Source organism: Columba livia, chromosome 16 (genome assembly GCF_036013475.1).
Source record: "Columba livia isolate bColLiv1 breed racing homer chromosome 16, bColLiv1.pat.W.v2, whole genome shotgun sequence".
Lineage (NCBI taxonomy): Eukaryota > Metazoa > Chordata > Aves > Columbiformes > Columbidae > Columba > Columba livia.
The window spans coordinates 10,006,528-10,032,323 of record NC_088617.1 but is presented as its reverse complement, the minus strand read 5'-3'; the positions used below and the strand labels follow the sequence as shown (position 1 = coordinate 10,032,323).

Genomic DNA, 25,796 nt, shown 5'->3' with positions numbered 1-25,796 from the left:
ATTCTAACTACAGGTAGTATGAAAGCTGCTGATCAATGCTGAAGGCGGTGGTGAAAATCACTTTGCATACTTTTGCATGAATTTGCATTGTGAATTTGCCCCACACAATGCCAAAGGAGGAAAAGTAACGATACTATCACCTTTCTCAGTATCTAAAATCAGGCAGAAGAAAGTAACAGGCACAACTAAGAAATGAAAAGGACTTTAATTGTTGTTTGAATTTTGCTTGTGAAAGTTTTCCATTCGGGGCAATATGCAGGTGTGTCTTTTGTGTCTAAGGGCTAAATATACTCATGATACTAATATGTTAATAAGTCTACTGCTTTGATTAAAAAAAAAAAGTTGGTATAAATTAAATAATTTCAGTGCATTAAAAGCAACAAGATAGAGTTTTGTCATCTCCATACTCTTAAAGTTTTGGATCTTTGTTTAAGGAAAAGTAAATTTAATTCTTAAAGTATAGCTAAATATAGTAACAAAACAGGAAATATGTCCTAAAGTATGTTTGGTTTAAGCCCCATAAGAAAGTCTATTTAAGGATTCTTCTGTAAGGATGTAAATTCTGAAATATCTATTTAGTGTAACAGCTGTAAAATATGTGAGGTAGTCAATCATACCTTTGGCTTTTATACTGGGCCAGGTTACTTGCCAACATAAACAAAGACTTAAAGGCTTACTTTTTAGACATTTCAGACAGAATCCAGAGTGAAACTTTCACTTCATCCATAATATCCTAACTGTTAATTAAGTATTTCTGAAAGCAATCAACCAAAACTGTCACTTCTAAAGACATCATGAAGGTCTCTTCCGCTTCATCCATTTCATTCTTGCATGATCATCTCTTAATGGATTTTTTTTTTTTCCCCCCATGCAAGACATAATATGTTGATTGTTCCTTTAGAAGGTCTGCACCAAATATATTCTCTGAGTCATAAGTCTACATTGACTACATTGTTAAATAATGGGAAATATTCACCCCTGGAAAGGATAGAAGTAGCACCCAGGCTGTGGGCACTGAGTGCTCCACCAAGTAGAGGGACAAAGTTCTCCAGGCCCTCGAGTATTCAAGAAAATTGTTCAGGTAAATGACTGTCCGCAACACTTCTCCATACTCTTAGCCCTGAAAATATCCTCCTCAGCAGCAGTAAAGAGACTTATCCTTAAACCTCTGTTAGCTGCTGGAAATCACCCTGCTTTCACAAGGAGTTCTGCAACAGGCTTCTTCCGGGAGACAGCAGGTTCAGCAGCAGTGTCAAGGACCATGTAACAGGCAAATTTCAACTAATCTTTAGAAACTAGCTGGCTCGCTTTCCACGAGGAATGGCCAGAAGCCAAAGCTGGATGGTGTTGCTCAGCTGCCCCATCCATTTGCATTCTTTACTCGCTGTCAGTTATCTTCCCTACACCTCTGTAGAGACTCTGGTATGAGTTCCTTACCTCTTGGCTTTATGTGCAAGCCACACAAAGAGGTCCCTCAAGAATACTGAGAAGAGTTTCACTGCTTGGCGGTTTTTGTTTTATTTTCTTCATAGATATTACCTTGCGATGGCATTGCATGTAAAGGCAGTCTTCATGTACCATATGCATGGTGAATCAGATACTTTCAGAATGCATTCAACATAATGCATCCATTTGGCATTGATAGCCTTCTCATCTGGAAGGCTGGACAAGCAGACCAGTGGTATTTGTGCATATAGTTTGTTCTGCACGTCCATAGTAGCCTTTTGGTCAGATCACATTTGAAAAAATCCCAAATGTGTGATATTGTTTGCTCCGTTGGTGCTCCTCACTGTACTGAGAGGGTACTACTTGCTGGTCTCTATCTGTGCTTTGGTGTGGCTCATGCTGATGAAGCAGTCCAGCAGTAAGCAGCTGTGGTCCTTCAGTGTGTAATCTATAGACGGTGCTGACTACCGAGGCTCATTCTCTGGTCCAGGCTTCGTAGTCTTCAATAGGAGCTTCTAACTGTAATTTAAAATTGGCTTCACTGCTTTCATCTATCTTGCAGAAAGCAAGGGAGACATCCGTGTTCGTGAAAAGGAATCACAGAAGGGTCACCAGGTCTTTTCCTGTTCCTCCTCTCCCCACTTTACAGATGATTACTGCCAGTGTAAAACATAAAGGTGCTTTTTGCACAACCCATAAGGAATAAGGGGCCATGTCAAGCAAAACTGTGGGTCTAACTAAGGTCCCTGGGTCAGAACTTGTAACTCAGCCTCTAGATATCTACTTGGGGACTTATCTGCTCTAGTAATCAAAACTGAAAGGGCCTGGCCTTTTAGGGGGGGAGGAACCAAAGCATTTGAGCCTTGCATTGATTTTGATGGGAGTTGTTGCTGCTTAACTGTTCTGAAGTATTTTATTCTGGCTGCCATAGTTGCTTCACGAGGCTCCCTCATTCCACACTGAGCAGTCCCAGGAGAGCAAGACAAAATGTCCGTAATTTATGGAGTTCTTGCTAAGTGATATGGTAGTTGAAGATCTGTATGTTTAGGACCTTAATATTCCAAGTATGCGTTTTCATCAGCGTAACAGGGTCGCTTTTCACATTATAGTAAATAATAGACCTTTCCGCCAAGATGAAATTGCAGTTTCTTCTCAAAATCGCGATGTTGCTGAAAGCCCATCAGACAGTAGAGGGAGCACAAGTTAACAGTCACTTTTCCCAGTGCCATGGGATAGCAACACAAATTGTATGTAAAACAGCTAACAGAACTGGAAGGAAGAAATAAAAGGGTGAAAGCTGTGTTGGTAAGTAATATACTGGAAGTGGATGAAAGGGCTGGAGGGAACAGGTTAAATGCCTGAGTATTAGAGAATGAGAAGCTAAATATGGCATCTTGATATAGCACGTGGCAAGGGGCCAGATCTGTTAGTTCATAGATCTTAACCCGCTTCCAATATCTGGGTTCGAGGAGGATTAAAAACAAGGAGAGGCGTTTTTTCAGGTTCTGGTTTCGACAGTGATGGAATCTCTGAAGAGCAATTTCAGTGCTGTGGAATCCAAACGCAGATTCTCATCCTGTGGGACCTTGGGATCCAAGCCACAACCCAGCGTCGTTTCTTCGGTCTGTCTGTACCGAACGCTTGATAACTACGCTCTACAAAATTTCCCTGCAGCAACAAAATGTAGTTAGGTGGTCGTGGCACTCTGGAGGTAATACGTAACATTCTTGACAACTGATACATTAAGAATAGTGTGCATATTTAGCTTCTACCTCTGATTTAAAAAAATGTAGCATCTTCAAGGTATAATTTTCTTATGCGATGCGTTAGACATGTTTATATTACGCGGTACTAGAACCAAGACAAGTTGCTAAAATATAAGGTTTCTTAGGAATCGGCTGCATTAGTGCCTCTGTTATAACTGACGATATAAATGAGAATGACATTTATATAACAGACTTTCCAGTATAAAAGCCAACGTCTGTTGGCTATAAACACTCAGAAAGCTTTACCATGAAAAATTATAACAATCACGGGTTAGATGTTACATTTAGAGAAAATGTAGGGCAAGATGCTTGGATCTACTGCGTTTTTGATTGCCTTTTTCCAAGTGGAATGGCTTGAGCTGAAGTTAACTTTTTGCTACTTAAGAAGATTATATGGTTCATAGAAAAATAATTCAAACTGCTTAATTTTTAAAGCTTTTTTAATAAGAAAACTTCAAAGAGGTTCATTTTAGAGTAGGATTCAAGTAATGTAGGTAAGGTAGTTCTATATTCCCTCACCGAAATGTAGTTTGAAAAATAGACTCTCATGGCACCTATACAAGTATTTCTATAGATCCTTATCTGTAAGAACAGAAACTTTTTTTTTTTTTTTAATTAAAGATCATTATAATTGCTAATGGATGATTGTTTGGGGGCATACGTGAGTCAAACTGTGGTTTTGAGAACACCTTAACCTTCACCGCGTCCTTCGCCCTGTGCTGTAGTGTCTGTGCTGAATGAAAGTATAGGGCCCGTTGTGGATGCCCTTGCCAGGGAGAGGAGCACCTCCACGGGGATGGGTGAGAAAGCTGATAATCATTCAGAACTGAGGGACAGAATTTCCTAAGACTGTGACCATTTTGCAGAGAAGCCAATTAGCGGTTTGGGAAAGAAACAAAACAAAGAACCTCTGAAACCAAAGCAAAGGGGCAGGAGAGGGGTTCAAATTATTCCGGGAAGACATGCTATCTCACAAAGAAGCAAAACTTTTAGAGAGATCTGAAGCAGACTCATTGCTGCTAGAAATGGTGTAACAGGGACAAGAGGTGAATTCAAGCCTGTTTGGGTTCTATTTCATGTGTTATTCCTTGCTTGCGTGTTTTTCTTAGCTTTTTTTATTTTTGTTTGGTGTTTTTTTGTTTTTGTGGTTATTTATTTGTTTGGTTTTGTTTCTTGGGAGTTTTTTGAGAGATGTTGGGGTTTTTTTAAGACTTGGGTGTCTGTGACTAAGAGGTTCCTTTGCCAAGCCTATATTGCTTTCTTTTAGGAGCCCTTTAAGGATGTACTACTGGAAACCCAGAGTTTCTCACAGCCAATATACCCTAGGGTAACGTGCTGAAAGTACTGTCTCCAAAAAATTGTTCAATGAGTGTTGATGTGTCCAGATAGTGGCTTACACCATGGAGTGCTCTTCAGCTCGGGTCTTCAAAGCTACTCAGTAGTGATTCATTCATGATGTATATCTGTCTAGACATGACAACTTGATGCAATAAAAAGGTTTCTGCTCAGGTATTAAGAGACTGTAACAATTACCTAATTGTTACTAGGGCAGGAGGTCTCCAGTCATGGTAGATTATTGCTGTCATGTCTTGCCCTGTCATCTTCTCTGCCTGCAGACCAGTTTGGAGTGTTTGGACCCAGCCAGTGAATCTACATGCTTTTACTGCTTCTCTCCTGAGTCGTTTGCTCCTGCTTAGGGTTTTCACATGGATGCTTCTATTATATAAAGAGACCTGCTGTAGGACACTCTTTGGGGCAGTTAGATACTGCAGTCCATTTTCCTGGCCCAGTGAAAGCTCTGCTTCAGCACTTCACATTCTTAATTTCACAATATAATCTTGGTTTCAGCTCTCTGGTAATAGGAATTCCTTTTTTCATCCTTAGGCAAGGAATTTCTTAGCCTTTTTAACTTTACTCTTAAACCATACTAAGCATATACAGATCACCAAAAATCAGCATTCTTACAGGTTTTGGCTGCACAGTTTGATTTTGTAGCTCGTGCATCTTAGATCGGGTCACTATCCCTCTGCCCATCAGCTCCTCCCTCTGATTAGCCTGGCCAGTGTGCGCTGATGCATTCCCTTTCAGAGAGTCTGAAGTCCAGTCTTTCTACCCCTTTCTCTTCCCTTCGAGCCAGCTTTTAGGGTGGAGAAGAATTAATTCTTATTTCTAGGCTGAAAGTTGGGAGGCAGTCTGTGCTGGTAGATCCTGGTAGCTCTGTTTCTGCTTTGTGCCCATCGTCATTTAGTCTCTTCAACAACAAGGATGATTTCACCCACCATGGAGAGTATGATACCAAATAAATGTAAAGAAACCTTATAGCCAAGGTGATGTTCACAAACTAAAGCAGGGTTATAATTTTGATGGAGAACTATTTTTGGTGCCGTGGTCCCTTTGGCCTGCCAGAACTGTGAATTTATTAACTCCCTCACTAGTTTCCTCACTCAAAGAAAGCAAAACCAGGAAGCTTAAACTGCATTTTTCTTTCAAATGAATATTAATGGCAAACATTATGAGGTACTTGCTCAGCTCTATAGCAATATACGTGTCCATTCATGAGATGGTCCAGACAGAAGAGAGGATTAGGAATACAGAATTTGACTGAGTTCAAAAAGGCAGTGCAGGAACCTCAGGCCCCAAAATATGCCCTGAAAGTTTGACTTTATTTCACACTGTCAGCCAGGATTCTTCTTACAGCACCGTGATATTCATAATAAAGAAATAAATTAAATCCACCCCTTCCTGTATGCTTTACAACACACAGCACTGTGCATGCTCAGCACATGTGTAGTTTTGATAAAGAGACATTATCGAGCCTGAAATAATTTTAAACAAAACAAATAATGTGGCTGCCCAGCACTTCCTCTGAAAGTTGTTCCTTGGACAAATCTTCCTTAACTCTCACGTGTATGGAGTTAATATATTTATCCATCACTAACACCAATTCATAGAAAGAATGTTTCAGAATAAATGTACGGCTGTGTGTTTTATATATAGGGTGTGAAATGCAGTCGTGCAGGAGGGCCCTGCCTTCAGCCTGGGGTTGCTGGGGCCAGGAGGGACTCAGCATCCTCTGCTGCCCAACAGCGCAGAGAAGGCGGGGGACAGCTGTCCCCATGCTGTCCCTGTGCTGTCCCCGCGGGGCTGCTGGCTTATTGGTCACTCTTCTTGTTTATGGGCTGGCAGAGGAGCTGCAGCGGGGTAAGAGCCATTGGGTCCCCTGCCCCTTGCAGCATCCTTGGCTGTTCGGAGAGCAGGATGGCTTTCCATCAAAGCCCTGCTGCAGACAGAGCTGCGATCCCACCCGGGGCAGGGCTGGGGGCTCTCCACGGGCAGCGCTGCAGTCTTTGTCCATGCTGGGTCTGTGGGGAGCCCTGTCACTCGGTGTTGACCCCCAGAAGGGGGTCACAGCCTCCACGGCTGGTTCGGGTCTCGGGGTGCAGGGCTCCTCGCCTCTGAGGAGCGGGGGCTCAGCCACGCCGCCCGCTCTCTGTTTACACAGCGTAGACTAAGCTGTAAAAAGCCGATTGCTTCAGAAGCGAATAGGTCACTCTTAGACAAGAGAGCATGCACAGAGCAATGGAAAAACAAATTCGTTATTGTAACACCAGAGAGCATAAAGCAAACCTGGAGGTGACCTGCAAAAGAACACAGCACTGGGTTCCTGCCCTGTTTGGTGCTTTATGGTGTACAAAGAAAGATTGAGAAGTGTGCAGGCTTTTTTGTTTTTTTTTTTTTTTCTTCCCCCCCCCATTTTCAAAATAAAAAGTATCTTTGTTACTTTGAACGTAGCAAGGATGAGGATTCTGGCTTTCCCTGGTTTTGCTGGAGGGCCTGTGGCAGGAGGACTCGGCAGAATACTAGCAGCTTTCTCAGCATTTTCATTTCGAAAAGAGAGCGTTAAGGTTTTGAACAGAGCCTATTTTTTTTTCATCTAATCTTGCTGAGAATGTCTGAGTTAAAGAGGTGTTAAGAAAAGGAAGGCAGACTATTAAAAAAAAAAATCACTTCCTTTTTGAATAATTATTTTATGATGAAACGTGTAGCAGAAGGGCTTAAAGGTCACCAGTGAGATCAGGGCCCCTTGGTTCTCTGTGCTGTGCAGACATGTCAGCAGTAAACAGCTTACAGCCTATATGAGAGAGGCAGATAAAAGGCAGTTGGAAAAAGAGGCAGGGAAAGGGGAAGAGGCTCGTCCAAGGTCACGCACAGATGGGAGGCTGTGCTGGATCGAACACTCTGCCATAGATCAGGTCTCCTGGATCCTGTTCCACACTCTTTGATCCCCACGCTCATTCCTTCGCCACTGATGTTTTGTGAGTGTTCAAACTGGCCCAGACATCCCCCTGGGCTGGGTCCAGAGGAGGGGATAATCCTTCCCCGCTGCTGGTTTTAATGTGGTAGAGGCAAAATCCCAGTCTTGGACCACAGGTTCTGACCCAGCCTGACCCCAGCTCCTGCCTGGCTCCCACAGCCCCGGCAATGGGCGTCTTTCCTGGCTTTGTCTGAGACACAGCAACCAGGGAAACCTTTCCTTGCACACCTGAAGACTTGGACATAATAAATTGTTTTACATGCATTCCTAAAATCTAAGAGACACACACACACACACACACAAAAACACCCACCAGAAGGACTTATTTGGAACACTGGGAAAGGGTCTAAATTCTGCAACTGCCCTAGGGGCTGTGGGGCACTCTAATTTAACATCAAGGCACTTGAGAATTAATGATGCTGTTAGTTTGCCAGACAGCCAGAATCTCCCAGGAAAAATAGGGTACAAAAGACCCCTATTCTATAATTGTGTCTGTATGTAATTTTAGGATCTAGGCTTAACATATTTCCATCTAAAGAAAAAGATGGGAGAAAATACTCTTTCTGAAAGGGAGCACTTTGAGGCTTTAGCAGTGCGGAGACAGAAAAGCAAAGTCACAGTTCTGTTTTCCTTGCAGATCGTCTCTAATAATGGCTCCTGGTATTGCGAGTATTGTGGTTTGCTAGCACTAAAATGTAAAGTTATTTTGAGCGTGAAAGCCTGAACATCGTTTTATTTAAAAAAAAAATAAAAAAATAAAAAAAGAAAAGTAAAAGGAGGAGAGGAATGTTTACAGCACATTAAAACCTGTGTGACAACTTAGCAAGACCTATTTTAACAATCCTCTTATTCCCCTTCCTGTTATGCGCCATAAAATGAGAACGCGGTGTCAGTGATAAATAATATTAGCACGGAGGGACAGCTCAGCGTGCTGCGGGGTCAGGCCGAGCCTAAGCCAGGCTCAGCCCATCGCACCCCGCGCTGCTGGGGCGGCGAAGCCGGGAGCGTCCCCCCCTCCACCGAGCTCCCCGGCAGGAGGAAGGTTCCGGAGTTCCGTGCTGCTTTGCAGGAGCTAACTATAACCTGGAATTCAGAACGCAGCCTCTGCTACTGCTGCCTCCGTGGGGTTCGTGACCCGAACGTAACGAGGATTAAAAGCAGAATAATTCTTTATTAAAAAAAAAAAAGTTTGTAGTCGGAGGTAGGTCTGCAGCGATTGTTGATAAATATTGAAACTAAATCTGACAAAGGATTGTTCCCTTCTTTTTTTTTGCGATCGGCATTCCATATGTGCTCTGCGGAGAGCGAGGTTGTGCTGCTACGTCTGTTACATAAGAGGGTTGGTTTTTTTTAATAAAGTGCAGTGCAGAATGCGTGAGTGGTGAGACGGAATATCAGGAAAAAAACTGCAAGAAAATAAGCAAAGCTCCTAGGTGCAAAGCTCTTACTCAGTGTTTTATTTCCATAATCCCGGGAGTTCCTTAAAGTTTCTTTTAATGTTTCTGAGGAGAAGCCTCGAAATGAAAGGAGAGAAGCAAGGGTTTTTTTTTTCTTTGGTTTAAAGGAAGGTCTTGGTTAATTCTATTAGTAGACTTTGGGCTTGTTTTTATTTAAAAACAAACCAAAAATCCCTCTCAAGTTTAGAATTTCTGTATGAAAAAATTCTTTATCTTTGCCAGAGAGGGAAGCATCTCCTTTTCATTCTGTTTGGTTTGGAGTATCTGTGCTTAAATGTTTTGTGTTTGTTCTTTATTGAATACATTAGTGGTGCATTAATTTATTCCTGGCAATGCTCGTTTCATTGCGATGGACAGGCTCACTCCCAGATGACAGACAAACTTGTCATTTTACTTGGTGACCCTGCTTTGCCCTCTCAGAGTTTGATTGATAATGGCTTAATTTCCTACCTTGTTTACCTTTTAGTGCTTTTAAAAGTGATTTTTGTTCTGCCCACTGCAAAGGAAACAGCTGAAAAAAAGCACCCACGTTGGATTCTTGCTCCAATTCCAATCCGTTTGCTTTGTTTTTCTTTTTTAGATTATTGTTTGGCTTTAATTTGTTTGTTTCTCCTCTAAACGGGATTGAGATTACTCAAGGGTTCCTTGTTCAGCGGGTCAAAGGGTAATTTGGAGACTTTGAAACCATCTCCCCTTTTATCACCAAGTTTCATTCTTCCGAGAGTCCAAAGGATTTTGCAGGACGATAGCTGGTGGAGGATGTCTCCATCTAAGGAAAGCGTGAGCAGCAGACCTGAGTCACTGCAAGAGGCCACGGGAGCTGTTGTAGTGTTTAAAGCAGATGAAAAAAACACTGATCTAAGTCTAAATCGCAGCCTTAATTAATCCTTATATATAAAAAAATGAGTTTATTATGGATTAAATATGTTGAGACTGATAGGTTTGATACTCACCTACTAGTCACTTCTGTGACCCAGGATGAAGGTCCACAGTTCTGTATTTCTAAAGCTAAAAATTGTAACAGACTTCAAACCAGAGAGGTATCAATACATGAAATTATACATTGTGTGCTATTAAAAAATGTCCTTTAACTGAAAGAGTCAACCTGTCTCAGAGGTAATCGCTGCTTTTAAAAGGGGTTTCGAACCACTCAGCCACTGTGAATTTGGAGGACAGCAAAACAAAGCGTTGGGTAGTGTAGGCTCCTTCACAGAAATCCACAGCTACTTGTTTCTGCATAAGATTTTAATCCTCAAAGGTGCTGTGCACATGGGAAACTTCTTTTGCACCTTTCTAATATAAATTCACACACTGTTTATTTTTTCCCAATACTTTAAATCCCTTGAAAACCTTAGCAGGAAAAAAAAAAAAATCAAAACAAAATAACCAAAACCAATCCATCGTAATTTCTTACGAAGATATGCAGAAGTAATAAATTTCAAGTGAATCACAGATAGGAGAACAATGCATAGCCTTTTTTTTTTTTAAGAAAGCAGTGTATAGACATTATCCTACAACAGCATACATTCAGCTGTGGGGGAATTAGAGGGTTGCAGATTCTCAGTGAGAGAAGATTAAACAGTCTTCCCCTTGAGAGTCCATCTTGACATGATGAGCATCTGTGACCCAAACTCCGGAGCGCAACGGGCTCACAGAGCTGAGGACCAGGGAGAGGAGGGAACTGAGCTGCACGGCTGGACCTGCATCGTCACGTTCGTTGTTCACTGATCCACTCCCTGACAGCTTTAAATCAGAGAGTATTTTCCTTTTTGTTTTGTTTTGGGTTCAAGTTTTTTGTTGGTTGGTTTGGTGAGGGTTTGTTTGGTTGGTTGGTTTTTCACACACACAAGCTTAACTCTCTTTTGATTCCTCCTGCGATGAGAGGATCATAGAGGGGAATGTTACCAACTTTACAGTCCGGGTTTTCAAGTGGAAAGAGTCTAAAGTAAATCAGAGATAAAGGTGTTGCATTCGTGTTCCCCAGATTAATTGAGCTCTGTATCCTTCCATGAGAAAGCCTTGCTGAAAATAGGCTATTTCCTATAAACAGAAGCAGATGAAATTGTACAGTTAGGTCACCACTCCGGCTTTTACTTGTTGAACTACAAATTTTGCATTCTCTGCTGTGTCTCCTCAGCCATGGTAGGAACCGAAATCCAGGCTATTCCAGTGGCAAGGAAGGCTGACAGCCTCCTCAAAAGCTGCGGTGCCATTTCAGTCCGGTTGCTAAGGGATGCTCAAGCGTGATGTTGCCTGTGTCTTCCCTTCCAAATAAGCACATTGGTTTGGTCACAACTCCACCCCCGCAGTTCACAGCCAAAAGTTTGAGGTCCTGTTCGCTGCGGACAGTGCGAGCCCATAAGGAACTGTGCAACTCTCCCATCTGAAAAATAATTAACCGTTTACTTTTTTTTCCTGGAGGCTGGGGCATCCAAAGTTCTCAGTACCTTCAACTTACTAACAAATGTGAATTGTTTGCGGTAGGAAATAAGGGTGTTTATGAGCCAGAGGGTTTGTAAGGCAGCTGTGGTGTAAGGTGGACATCCTGATCTGGGTCTCATAATCACCTGTGGAAACTGTGAAGAGTAGCTGGAGTGAATCCAGAACTTAACTGATCGATTGAGAGTGAAACTGATGTGACATCAGAACTGTAAGCAGAAAGTTTTATCCATTCAGTTAGAAAGAGAAAAGAATGGAACAACATGAAGTGTGTGTCTCAGAAGCATTTTTTCACTAGGCTCAAAATCTACTTTTAACAGTGACTCCAAAACCAACTCTTGTATCTACGTTGTCCAGCCCGTGATTGTGAATTTTACAACAGCATTTCAGTGTCTCTTACCTATACAAGTGTGAATATCCTCATGTACAATAGTGACACTACCACAAGGAAAATGCATTAAAATACTTTATATTTGACAGACTATTGCATGTAAATATATTAAAATAGGAAAAGATAGTATTTTTCTTGAGGTCCTTTTGAGTGATTATACTGGTAAGTATTATATGCAAATCTTAAAAGGACAGAAGTTGATGTGTGTAGAAGTCTGTAGGGTGGGGAAGGCTTATGGGACGCGTACTTTTCAACAAGTTCTCTCTCACTTGTACTGCTATGGATAGTCTGCTTCTCCTTTATATGTGAATCTTTTTAACCATCTGTAAATCAGGCTAATACAGTTGTCCTGGCTGGGAAGAGTAAAGTCTGCATAGATTATGCACTTCAATAGGACTACTCAGCCAGGTAGAGTACATGTTTATTTACAGGATTGGGATATTGTTGCCACAGTCCCAGACACCAAACAGTAGATTTTGGGGCAAAAGCTATGGAAGGAAAATGGAGAAAAGAATTGCAATGGAATTCCTCTTTCCAAAAACAATTAAGAATATTAAGAAATCTGATGATTGTCACTAGAATGTAATAGAGGTTAGACCAATGGGACTAAAAAGCCATGAACTAAAGTTGTCAAGTGGACTGAAGTGGATTATAGGTATGTGAAACTTTCCTATACACGTCCCCCACAAATATTCCATTGGAACATTATTCACTTTGAATTATCTTGCTGCCTCTGCTTTCAAGATCTTTTGTGGTTTGGGAAGTGAAACAGCAGAATATTGTTTTACACTGCCAAAACCCTTCTTCTTTTTGTGAAATTTTTAAGCAGATATGCATATTGGTGTCTCAGAGTCTTTACATTTGCTTTAGACTGAAAAGGCAACAGAATCTGAGGCTGTTGGCTGTTATGTTCAGACACACAAGGAACATCAATGAGTTTGAATTTCATCTGTTAGTGTGCTCACAATCTTCTGTGTAAAAACTCTTATCTCCCATTACTTTAAATAGTGCAGGTTTGAGGCAATAGACATAAGTCTTCTAATGTCTCTTTCAGGCACTTCCACATTCATGTTACCTTACATTTGGGGAAAATATTTCTGCTTAACATGCAACAGTGTCTTTTACCATCCCCCTTCGGGTATTTTCAAGTCTCAAATAGTTAGACTTTTATCACAGAGGCGCTAAGCCCATATGTGTAGTTATTTCATCTTTGCATTTATTTGTTTCTAAGACTACAGGTTCTTCAGAAGTGAGCTTTAATTTTACAGTGAGCCGGGGCTCAGATGTTGCCTGCACTTATCCTTCTGATGGCAGGAGTCTTGTGAAACTCAAGTTAATGGATTTTTGCAAGATGGAAGTTAAAGCAACTAGTTCCAATGAGAAACACAGTTTACTCTAAAGACACATCAGCAGCATTATGTTATTTAAACAAATAAAAAAGAACGAGAACAGCTCGTGTGTTGGTATGCTTGCTCTTCAAGTGATGGTTTCCTAGTCAGAACAACACTAGGAAAAAATCATGGCAGCTCGGTGGGTTTGTGAACTACAGTTGGTGCCTTATGCTTGTTTCCCATTTTATTTCAGAAAGATTAAAAAAAAAGTAATTGCTGATAGGTTTAACAACTTAGGAGGGTGTTTGTGGAGTTTTTTTGTAGCTTTTGACACTTTCACACCTTAATAACGCTTGTAATACAAGGAGCTAAATCGTAATTCTGTTGCAAATAACTGGGAGTTTTGTGAATTAGTGGAGTGTTTTCCTTTCTCAATGACCTCATGCTTTGTTCAGGCTAAAGAGCCAGAGATGTAGGGTCTGTCTACCAGGAGGGCGGCAACTGTACCCCAGCGTGGTGGCTGGTGGCTGTTAGAGCTGCACCTTGCAGAGCCCACCCCGGTTTGCGTTCCGGACAGGAGCGGGCATGCGCTGCTGGACAGTGGCGTTTACCAGCACTCACTCCTTTGTCAGTGGATGCTTTGGCTTATTTACCACTCACCTGTCCCTTCGCTAACACCATTCACCAAGATTTTAGGCTTTTGTGTATGTCCGGCAGTAATTTTTACCTTGTTTTTGTATTCCTTTATGTTTGGAGCCCGAGATAGGCTCATTTTCCCCACTCCCCCAGCTGGGACCTGGGGGGATGCGAAGCCAGGAGGCTGGGGCAGATTCTCCCTGCCGTGCGAGGTGGCAGATACTGGCATTTCTGTGACCATCAAAATGCTATGAGGTTTTCTAATTTTCGGTCTGAATTCTGCTCTATTGAGTCCTTTATACCTTGTAAACGCCACAGCTAAAATATATTTGAATAATGTATATTAGGTGGAAGCAAAACAAATAAAAGACCTATAAAGTATAGAAGGAATTATTATAATCTTTGCTTCAGGTGGATTTGAGCATCACTGAGCCCAGTCACTCTAACAACTTTTAAAACTGCCTTGGCCTAAAACAAGACGTGGGGAAGTCACTAGCAGTCTGTCCACCGACTCCAAAACTCTTCCACTCTCTGTACCCCAAAGCTGGGGCATTTAAAGACAGACTGAACACCAGTAAATCCTCAAAGCTTTGGTGGTGGTGTTACCTGTTTCCCTTGGGGTCCACCCCTCTTTCGGCAAGAGTGACTAAACAGATGTACCTGATGACACTGTGACCTTCTAGCTGTTTGCTCTATTCACGTAATTATTTTACTGTAGGTAGTTCTAAATATAGTAACTGGATAACGTAAGAAGGTGTGTTCGTGGGAACAGTGTTATAGATAATTAAATTTTGCAAACGACAATAAACAATTTATGGTAAAGGACATTTCACTAATCTCAGGGAGACAAACTACCTGTGCGTTTTAGGGAACTGAGTTTTACTAAAAGTAAAGCACCGATCTTTGTTTTCCAGACATAGCTGATAAGCTTGTGCATGAAAACTACGGTGTCATTTATATAGTGAGCTTTCAAAAAATATTTTAGAAAACAAAAGGGAGCCAGACAGCTGACAAATCTACATATAGAAGGAAGTGCATGTGTCAAGTTGTACTCCCCTGGTGCACCCACCATAACTTGGTAGCTTGTGTCCCCACCAAACCCAGCGCCCCGTGGGCTGCGGTGTATGCGAAGGAGCGGCCCAATGCCCTGGAAACGTGTTTGCCCAGAAATAGCCGCATTGGTAAAAATTAATTCGTGCACATCAGCGTCTGCAGGATCGTTCTGTAAGTCACTAGGCAGATATTCAAAGTTCAGCAATTGAGAAAATGTATCAGTATTACAGAGATATTTAGTACGGTAACTTCTGCAATAATTATTTTCCTAGTGTAGTAAGAAGTGTTCCAGGCCACGACTCCGTTCAAATTTGTTCAGAACTGTTCAGAGCCCAGCTCCCGCAGGTATGTCTCTCGGCCGCTTTCCTTCCGAAAGGCCACTCGCCGTCACAGCGCCCGCCCGTCCGAGGGGCTGGGAGGGCGGTGAGCTCCAGGCTGTCCCCGGCTCCGTGCGCGCCGGCACCGGCCGGGCCGAGGGCCGAGCCCGGCGGCGGGAGCGGCGGGCCCGGTTCGAAGAGGGCGCCGGCGGCGGGGCGGGCTGACGCGGGCTGTCATGTGAGCGGCCCCGCTCCCAGGGTTCAGTGTGGGCCTGCTTGCCCCACCCCGCCGCTCCGCCGCCTCGGTGCAGCTCAATAGGGGGAAGGAAAAAAGAAAAAAAAGGGGGGGGGTGAAGAAAAAAAAAATGCGGGAGAGAACAGGGAAAATAAGACGGGGAAAAATCCTCCCGTGAGAGGCAGGTTTTGTGGTTTTGCTCGGGGGAGAGACCAAACGGGCTTTTTTTTTGGTTTTGTTTTTTTTTTTCCCCTCCCGCTCCCCGGAGAAGCCGAGAGGATTGAGCCGCCCGGACACCTAATGTGAAAAAGCAGCAGCAAGGAGAGGGGGGAGAAATAAATTAAAAAAGGGGGCCTTGGATTGGACCCCCCGCCCCGGTGAGGGAGGAAGGACCCACGGCGGCCGGAGGGCGAGGAGCTGCGGCGCCCGGCGAGGGAAGGGGAGCCGAGCTCCGCCGAGAGCCGGCGCTGGCGTGACCCCCTCGGCGCTTCTGCCCGTCGGCGCGAGGGGAGAGGCGAGGAAGAGACGTTTCCCGATCCTCCCCGCCGAGGATTTGGGGAGGTTTCCGCGCCTGGAGCCCGTGCCTTTGGATCTAAAGAGGATTTTTTTTGTTGGGGGGTGGCACTGAAGCTGGATTTTTTCCTGTGCGTGTGGCGCGGCGGGGGACATTTCTATTCCCTCTAGAGGAGCCGGCGGCCCGGCCGGGGGCGCGGAGATCCCGCGGATCGCTCCGCATCGGGCCCTGCCGCCACCCCCCCGGGGAAAGGTGCGCTGAGGGGATCGGCGCGGGGCTGAGCGGGGGGGCGGGGGAGGAGAAACAGCTGCAGCTGCCGGGGAGGAGGCCCGGCGGAGCAGCAGCAAAGTCATCGCCATCGGCCCCCCCTTGGCTGGCTCCGGACTCGGCTTTCTCCATGTCTCTGGCTCTGGGCAGCGGCCGCCACAGCAGCGAGTAGGGGGGGAGGAGGAGGAAGAAGAAGGGAGCCCGGGAGAGTGCCTCCCTCCCTCCCCCCGGCAGCCCCGGCCGCCTCCCGTCCCCTCGCCCCGCGTCCCCTGCCTCCCCCTTCCCAAGATGGGCTGTTTAGGGAACAGCAAGACGGAGGATCAGCGCAACGAGGAGAAGGCGCAGCGGGAGGCCAACAAGAAGATAGAGAAGCAGCTGCAGAAGGACAAGCAGGTCTATAGGGCCACGCACCGGCTCCTCCTGCTGGGTAAGGGGGCTGCGGGCAGCGCGGCGCTGGGGCAGCGGGCCGAGGGCAGGGCGGCGGGGCCGTCCACCGTCCCCCTGCCCGGGCACGGGGAGGCCCGAGGGAGAGGTGGGGCTCGGGGGGAGCGGAGCCACAGGGCCCACCCGTTCCGCGGGGCCTGGGGGCGGCGGGGGTGGCCGACGAGCCCGCTACCGGCGGGGCCGCGGGAATCCGTTATCGCCTGGGGAGGTGGGCCCGGGGGTGCTGAGGAGACCGCTGCGCCCCAGACGAGCCTGCCGGGCTCCTCGGCCCGGCGGCGGCGGGGAGGTCTCGGGCACCACCCGACGTGCCGCGGGAGGGGGCCCGGGGGCAGGCCCCGCAGGTACGGGGCTGCTGTTCGGCGCCGTTCTCCGCCCGCCGCCGGGGCAGTGCGGGCAGGCCGGCCGGGGCGGGGAGCGGGCCTCGGGGCCGAGTGCGAGGAGGTGGCCGGGGATGCCGGCTCGGCCGTCGGCGAGGGGCGCGGGAGCGTCGGGCCCGAGGGGGAACCTGGGAGATAAACAGGGCAGGGCGCTGACAGCGGCCGCGGGCCTGCCCCGGGCGTGCGGAGCGGCGAGCAGCTGCCGCCGGGAAGGCCGGTCAGCGCGGCCTGGCAGGAGCCGGGGGCCGGCTGCGGGGAGGCGGCCGGGGCTCGGCCGGCCCGAAGCGCTCCCCTCGCCGGGGGCTGAGGCAGGAGTGCTGAGGAACGTGCGGCCAGGCCGGGGAGAGGAGGAAGAGGAAGGGAGGAAGTCAGGGAATCGTTTGGGGGAAACGCAGGGAGGATGTCGGTCCCGGAGGGAAGCGCGGCGGCCGGCGGCGGGGATGAGGAGCGAGCCCGTGCCGCGGCGGGGCCGCGCTGCAGCGGGCGGGTCGCGGGCACGTCCCTCGGCAGGCTCGGTAGCCCGGCTCCTGTCGCAACATTAAGGTATCGAGCGTCTGGAGGAAGGGGAATGTTTGGAGCTTTGTTTCAGGTGTTAATTTCAGCGGTTAATTTAGGATCACTGCATGTGCTATGTTTTTCAGGAGATACATTTAGAAATGCGGGTTATGGCTTTGAGGAAGGGGAAAGTCTGAAAATCGCTATCGGAGAGAACAAGAAAACGTTTGTCAGACTCATTACTTCCAAGTATTTTAAAGTGGTGTTTTAAAATAAGATGCAGTTAGGAGATGTCGGTTGTTTTGGTCATGCCGAGGGACCGTTTGTGCACGTTCGTTCTGCAGGGTTTGGTGTGGAGCTGAGCCTAGGCCTCGGTGAGCTGACTCAGGTCTGCTGTGGAACAGCGGTAATTGGGGGAAAGAAAAGAATAAAGGTTGTGAATATGGAACTGTACTCTTGGCAGTGAAATCTTTCAAATACTAATTCGAAGGAAGGGGGTTGACATAAATGGAGAGTGACTGGGGTGACAGCACCTGCAGTGCTGAGGAGTCTGACAAGGCTCCAGCAGAAGTCCTTAAACAGGATGATTTGGAGTTCGGCTTTTGGGCAATGTGTTGAACTTCCACATTTCAGGCTGAACGTTACATGGCTACATAGGAACCATTTGTTATCAGATGGTTTACTCCTAAGAGGCGGAATTTCAGAAAACAGAAACATGGTGGGCTCACCTGGGTTTTCTTTGTTTTCTTTAGTTTTGGTGGCTGAAAAGTAGTTCAGATACTTGAAAATAAAAAATCGCGAGTGCTTAGCAATGACTAAGGTCGTCTGTGTGTTTAAAGTGATAGTTCAGCTGTTGCAGTTTCTTACAGTAGTTGTTATGAATTGTGCACTGTCTATTGCACAAACTCACTGGTAAAAAATAAAGCAGCTCATATCCCTAGCATAATGTTACATTTACTTAAGACATGAAATTAAAAAAAAAACAAACAAGTACTCTGGAAGTATTCTTGATATTTTCACATCATGTTAAAATAACGACAAGGAAGAGCTGCTAAATATTATAACGGGTTTGTGCTGCTCTTTGCAGGCCCCACTGCTGTACACATGCTTGCCCCTTCTGCCACCGTCTCACTGAAATTAATGGAACTCTCCTTGGTGGAGTTAAATGTATGCATAATTGTTGGTAAGGATAGGGCCGTAATGAGTAGCCAAATATGTATCAATTTCTGAATAAATGTGTTTCTGTAATACTTTATTTTGCTTCACTGGTGCTGTATCTGATCCAGAGAACCCAGGTGTGTCAGCACCAAACTGTACACATTTATAGCAAATGCAACAACTGTCTACCCCTGTTTTTGGCATAAGTGAAGCAAAGATTTTGGCTTCCAGTGCTTAGAAATATAAGATGTGATTTGGAGTTACAGCTGAAATGTTGTTAATAATTGTTCTGAATGGAAATATGACAATAGCATACACTGCTATTACTGAATAATTCTTAGTCATGAAGACGACCTGGTCTCTATCCTAACCTGAGATACTCCTTCTTGATTAGTTTTGCCACGTGTCTTTAGTGCATGCTGCAGTATACCTGAAGGGACAGAGTTTGTATGTTATAAAATAGTAGTTTAGGGGAGAAACAGTGCTTGCATAAAGAGTTGTCGGTAAAAACTGTTCTCTAAATGCTTACAAAACATCAGTGAGCAAGGAGAGGAAAAAGGAGTAAGGCTCTGGTGTTAAGGTGGCAAAACATGCCAGCAGCATGGAGTGAAGAGCAGCGCTATTAGGAATTCAAGAGGGAGAAAGAAGGGAAGGGAGAAAGCAGAGGGGAATGTGTTTGTCAGAAAAAGAACTTTGAAATATAGCTGCTCAAATACAGTTTTGAACGTGAGGCTCAAAATGGAGGCTTGTGCTGTCAGTGTGTGCTAGCAGAGGCCTGGCATCCTATAAATACAAACTGTACCTCTGTGCCCATTCTGCCACAGATACACATTTTCCATTGTTGTGATACAGGCTAATGAAAGGAATAAATGAGTAGCCAGCAGAGGAGAAAAAGGGGGTCTCTCTAAATTTTGCCAGGTTATGATACTACTCGTGCAAAAATATGTTTGCTTTATATAGGAAGCTACTGATCTGGCAGCACGAAGCAGCTCAGTTAAATGCTGCTGTATGAGTCCTTTTAGCGTGCATGGAAAAACGGGTACTACAGGCACATGGGTTGCCCTGTGCACTGGCATCCGTGAAGCAGAAATAGCAGACATCTACTTATGGAAACTGGAGTAAAGTGGAGTGGTTTTTTTGTACTGCAGGTATATAAGGGAGTCGGAGGAGAGCTGCGGGGGGGCTGTTTGCAGCGTGCAGCAGCAAAAGGTGGTCTCTGCATCTCACTGCGTATAAGATTGATTTGGAACACGTAGAGGGGGTGGGAGGTTGCTTACAAGACACAAATTGGAGAAGGAGGTTTCAGTAGCTTTGTGGGTGGAGGCTTAAAGGGATGCCTTCCTTTTTCAGATGCGAGTATCCACTTATTTTATTTTTTGTGATTTAAGTTACAGTCTTTTGACTGGGTGATGATAACTGCAACCAAACTTAAAATATTTAAGGATCTAACAAAAATGCTTGGGTTTAATGTGGACTTTAGTCAGTCTTTCTCTCTATCAGATATTAGTGACAAGGCAAGCAGATTTTGGTGTTCCCTGTCTTCTCTGTAAAACGTTGAAGTTGTCCTTCTTCCTTCCAAACCCTGCAATCTGCTTTTAACGTTGACACTGGAAAAACTGATAGTGAAATGATGCGAGATTCATATCTGACACATGACTTAAGCTGGGCATTTATTTTTAGCTACAACTGAAGTTTCCAGTGGCAATTATTTCTTTTTCTTTCACTTTTCACTCTTGCACTGAGAAAACCGACTTTCTCGATTTCACCCTGAAGAAAGAATTCTCGTGTGTCCCTTCATCACTCGTGCTTCCTTCTGATATTGATTTACTTTCATTTTCTAGGTGCTGGTGAATCCGGTAAAAGCACAATAGTCAAACAGATGAGGATCTTGCATGTGAATGGATTTAATGCTGAGTAAGTGCATTTGCTTTTTCTCTTTACAACCTGCTGTACATCTCCGCTCTGCACAGTAATTATTGCTGGGTTTTTATATCTTGGTTTATGTTTTTCTCACTACTGTTTCACAGTCTCTAGAATTTGGATGTGAATTTTAGATGAGATAGATAGACTTGAACTTGAAGAAGTCGTGCATCAGTAATAAATAAGAGCTAACGGTATAAAATGATTTATATCAAGGTTTAATATAGCCAGTTTGATTAAGGCTTAAGTTTTGTGGTGTACTGTGGTTTTTTTAAGCTGTCGTTTCTTTCACAACATGGCTGACACCGATTTACCTCTGCTGTAGCACATCGAGTCACACTGCTGGGAACGTACCTCCTCTTAGTGTGCAAAATGAATGCTTTTTTTTTTTATAAATTTAGATCAAGTAAGGCTTTTGTTTCAGTCTCCTCGCAAAATGAGACTGTACTATGAATTTTGGGTGTAATAGGTCAGGTTTTCTTCTCTTTTGTGTTTGCTTGTCCAGATACTTGTGTTGATTTATGTTTCTAAAAGCTTTTCTTGTTTACGCTTAAAATCTGTTCAATTATTTGATAGTTGTGAGGAGGGGAATAGCATTAGGATAGGGAAAATGTGAATGTTATTTTTTGTCCGAGAAAGATTAGTGTTTGCTAACTTTTCATCTAACCTTGCTAGGAAGGGATTCTTCCACGTATTAGTTTAGGTTTGCCAGCATGTGTGTGTGTATACCAAAACCTGCTAAATTAATTCTGATTGAATTAAGGTGTTGGAATTTCAGAGCTTATTCTCTGTGCTTAATTTTTTTAGATCTGGTACTGGTTTTAGTACTGGTTTTGTCTTTCTTGTTTTCAAACACAATATTTTTGTATTGGTATTCTTTAGCTTCTGGTAGTATAATATATTTTGTGAATCCTGCCTTTTTGGGAGGATTAAGCTTTCACTGATCTTTCAGCAGTTGATTCTTTAGTAAGAATGTCTAGGCTGAAAGTTTAGCCAAGGAGCCTGGACAGTGCTTCTTCCTAACCCCCAAATGCTAGTTCAGGGTAAGGTACACAGGCTTTTGGAAGAAAGTTCAGACTGATTCATAATAAATTACATTCTGTCCTACATGTTTTTAGCTCCTCTTTATAGGGGATACTTTCTTTATCCAAGACAGCTCTTTTTCCTAAGTGCCCAGTCCTGCATCCTGTTACTGCTGAGTTGTCTCTGGTATTTTGGCTGCTCTTGTTCCTGAAGACCTCTTAAAAGACTTGTGTGACTTAGAAGATTTGCATGAGCTGACTTTGATGTAGCAGCTCTGAACATTAGGTGCTAAGTAAAAAGTTCTTCAATGAAAGTGGAACTCAGGGACCTTTAAAAGTATCAATCCATTTAACTAACACAGTTAAGTTTTCTGAGCATACAGATGCTCTTAAAGAGATGCTGCTTCTGTGTAATGAACGGTGTATTACATGGGTAGGTAAGCTTTAGGAGCCACTGGTTGTCCGCCTCACGGCACGTTGTCCTGCAGCCGGTCCTTCGTGCTTGTTCTTTTGTGGGTACTATGTATTGAGACACTCAGGGGCATAAAAATCAAATTAAAAAGTGGTATATGTAAAATGTGCAAGAAGAAAGTTATAATACATCTAGGTTTAGTTTTTTGTTGCCGAAAATAGTCAGTAGATCATAACATACACTTTACGGGAGGAGAAGGTGGTTTTGCAGTGTTCCGCAGTTCTTGCAGGTTACACGTTAGTCCTTAAGTAACTAACTGCTCCCTGTGTTGTCCTGCTTTCCCTGCCATCCTTTTTGCACGATTCATTCCCCTTCTGTCCTACTTACCTTGTGGAAAAATTACATGGAATCCAACTAATGATAGATAGAATGGAGTTTTTTTTTTTGGAAGGGTAGGAAAAGTAAAGCGGTACTTGTTTTAATGTTCTTATCAGATTTTCCAGGACATAAACATGTTTGCATGCAACACCACAGTTGATGTGATGTATAACAGCAAAGAGGCTGTGAAAACTCTAATATGCTGCAGATGAAGAGACTTTTTTTAATGTTATTTGTGTCCATGGGCAAAACTGTAGTTTTGAATTATTTCTGTTGGTGCAGCTTATTCTTGTGGCTTGAGAGAAGTCGAGCTTAAAGTTCCATCTAAAACTTGTTTGCCTTTGATTCAGTTGCCCTATGATAATGGATATTTGAAGCAGAAAGAGGATACCTGTTAGGAGATATGTCGAATGTGCCTCAAACAAGGGAATAAAAAGTTTGTATTTAGTGTTAGTCAGGTAGTCTCTGTGATTTCTGATGACTGAACAGAATATCCAGTGCTAAATGCTCCAGCTTCTTTCAGTGAGTGTGAGCGTGTTTTATTGGTTTTGGTTTTAGGGTTCTGCCCCTAAATAGATCAAGGAACAGTTGTCATGTGCATCTAGGTGAATTGTGGTTGCTTTTAACAAGGTGAAAACTATGTAGTTCTACAGAATTAGAAGAATTTCCTCTGGGACTCCAATCCTTGATCGCTTTAGCTAATTAATTATGTGAGGAACTATATGGAATCAAGTGTTCCAGGTAATTAATGTGCCTAATAGTTAATGGTAAGGTGAATTTGAAGGTGGTTAAAGTTCTAGCCTAATTAACTACAGTAAAGACTGCTTAAAAATTTTTCTATGTTCCTTTTATAATCTGTAGTTAAGTTAGAGGTGGAAATATATACAGATTTTTTTGTTGTTGTTCCTGTTGTGAAGGTGGCGCTTGGGAAGTAGCAGCGCTGTGGCATTGGTAAGCGGAGTAGAATATTGGAGAAGCACAGCATGGTCTACAGCATGGGTTTTTCTGGGCTCAGTTTTGGAAGGGTTAAGCCTGCTCCCAGCTCTTGCAGGATGGCTCCAGGTGGCTGTGCTGAAGTCTTCCTGCAGCGATTCGGAGAGTGGCTTCCCCACAGGATTCTTCCAGTGTTCCTCATCTGTAACATCTTCTGAGCATGATAAAGACTCCATATCAACCACGTCTTCTACTCTTTGCGTTACTCCGAACAACAGAGCCCTTTGTGCTGTAGAAGGGGTTTATTTTGCAGCCTGCTACTTCCCTTCCCTCCCTCAACACTTCAGCTGGCTTTTCACGTGGCTGTTCCAGAGGAGTAGGTCTCTGCTGTTGCATACGGCATTTTGTGAGCATCCACTAACGAAGTGGAACTAAAACCTTCTGGTTTTGACTGCAGAAGTTCAGATGCCGATTTTTCTGGACCAGAAAGGATTAAAAAAATGGGAAGACGGGGGAGTAAGGAATATAGCTGGAAGGGTTAACGTAAGTGTATAGTTCAGGTTAAAGAGGAAAAAAAAATAAGTCTTCTGTATTATCTTGAGGCTGGGGTTCTTTGCTTCTAAGATGATGGCCTTTCACTGACTTTTTTAAAGCCATTTTTCCCCTCTGTGATCACTGGGTTTGCTGACAGACTCTAAGGAGAGGGTCATTGTCATGTACCATTTTAGAAAGGGGGATATGGGCAAGGGCGATAGATAATTTTGAAGTGTCATGGGGAAAACTGGGAGAAGCAGAAATATTTATATAGAAGAGTTAAAATGTGATTTATGAAATCCACATCAAAGATTGACAAATACAGGGATTGTGTCTTTGTGATTAGTAGGTTTGGATCGTATTTATGGTTTAGGAAATCTTGAAGTTGCTGGGAATTCCAGATAACGTTGCTCAGCCTCAGTTTCCCAAATGATGTTCATTAATCGTGACGGTATTTCTTAAACTAGTGTGTTGAAGTGTTGAACATAAAAAAGGCTTCATTCTTCGACTGGCCTGGGACACAAGGTGTTGCTCATAGCAGAGTGTGCATCTTAGCTGGAGTTACTGGTTGGTGGGAGGTGTTGAATTCTCCGAGCAAAGCAGGATTTAAACTGCCAGTTCTGTGTTGTTGTACATTGAGAGCTCTCTGTCCCCTGGATTACTGTGCCTGGCCTTGCAACGGGATATTTGTGCTTTCATTTAAATACTTCAATTTTTGATGTAAAAAAACCAACAAAAAACCCAGTAGTAAACTTGTCCCCTAAGCTAAATTTGCATATGTCACAGACATGATTTGGCATGTAAAGGGGCTGGCCAAAAATATGGCAGTATTTTTATTTGTTTAGAGGTTTAAATTTCACAAAAACTTTTACAGTATGCACAGGCAGCTATCAACATAGTAGAAAGCTTTATAGATAGAGTTGTAGAGAGCTTGGAGGGCCCTGACTACGAATAGTGGAATAAGCATATGTGATGTAATCTGAGAAGCAAAAGAGAGAGACAGAGGAGAACCAAAGACTTTACGATGTGGAAAACATTGTGAATGGGTCTTGCATGATTTTGACTTTCAGTTGTAGATGTGGGATTTTACCCATTTTGGTATTAAGAATATACCTTCACATTATTGCAATCCCAGAAGATTCTCCTTCATTACTTAGCCAGGTTTTACCTGTTGATAGTCACTCCCGCTGCGGAAATTTTTTCAATTTCATGATGTTAAAATGTAGTGTGTTGTTCCCATAGGATACAATTTATTATTAATAAATGCTGTGGCTTTCTCAGGTCCTTCTAGCAGTCTAGATCTGAGTGTTATTTCTTGTTGCTGGGCTTCCTATGTTGTTACGATCTCTTTGGGATGGGTTCAGGAAGAGCGAAGATGGGCCCCATCATTTCTCTTTCCCTTGGCCAGGGGAGCAGGTTTGGGGCATTCTGAGGGATTTTTAAGGTTTTTTTTAATGAAAAACATTACTCTTGTTCCAGTTTTGTAACCATCCTTCCCAAGAGTCTCCTAGATCAAGGCAGGCATAGCTAATGCTTTGAAGTATAATCCAGCAGGGAAATTTATCTCTATTTTTAGATATATCATGCGTTTGTATATTAGGGTGGCCCAAGTCCCATCTCTGATGAAGAGATGAGATACAGAAATTGTTCAGCTTAATCTTGGTCATTCAAAGTTCTCAAGGTGAAATGAAGGAAATTCCACTGATGAGGGTTTTCTTTTTTTTAAATGTGACTTGGATCCCAGGGTTGAAAATAATATGCCCTCTATTTTACTTTGGCAGTTGAATCTGGAGTTCCTAGTAAGTACAAGAAGATGTAGGATACAGTGCAAGTATAGCTGCACCAGCTTTTAATAATTATTTCTACAACTGTTCTCTAATGTAAACATGCAGTTAATTAGAATTACGTGTCTACAGCTGAGCTTGCTTACTTAGAAACAGCAATACATTGAGGTAT

General features: G+C 43.8%; 1 protein-coding gene across 4 annotated transcripts in view; it reads left to right on the top strand.

Moving 5' to 3' along the window:
• The window catches only part of GNAS (GNAS complex locus), a 140,603-nt gene that overhangs the window by 38,072 nt on the left and 76,735 nt on the right, over positions 1–25,796 (top strand). The window contains exons 1-2 of one of the 4 annotated variants that reach the window (XM_013371299.3): positions 15,424–16,594; positions 20,483–20,555. In XM_013371299.3, the coding sequence (XP_013226753.2) occupies positions 16,456–16,594; positions 20,483–20,555 (212 nt within the window). In that variant the 5' untranslated portion in view covers positions 15,424–16,455. Of the gene's footprint in view, positions 1–15,423; positions 16,595–16,928; positions 16,953–17,390; positions 17,532–20,482; positions 20,556–25,796 lie in introns of those variants that run through there. The other 3 variants (XM_065032426.1, XM_065032427.1, XM_065032425.1) reach the window with 3 other exon arrangements.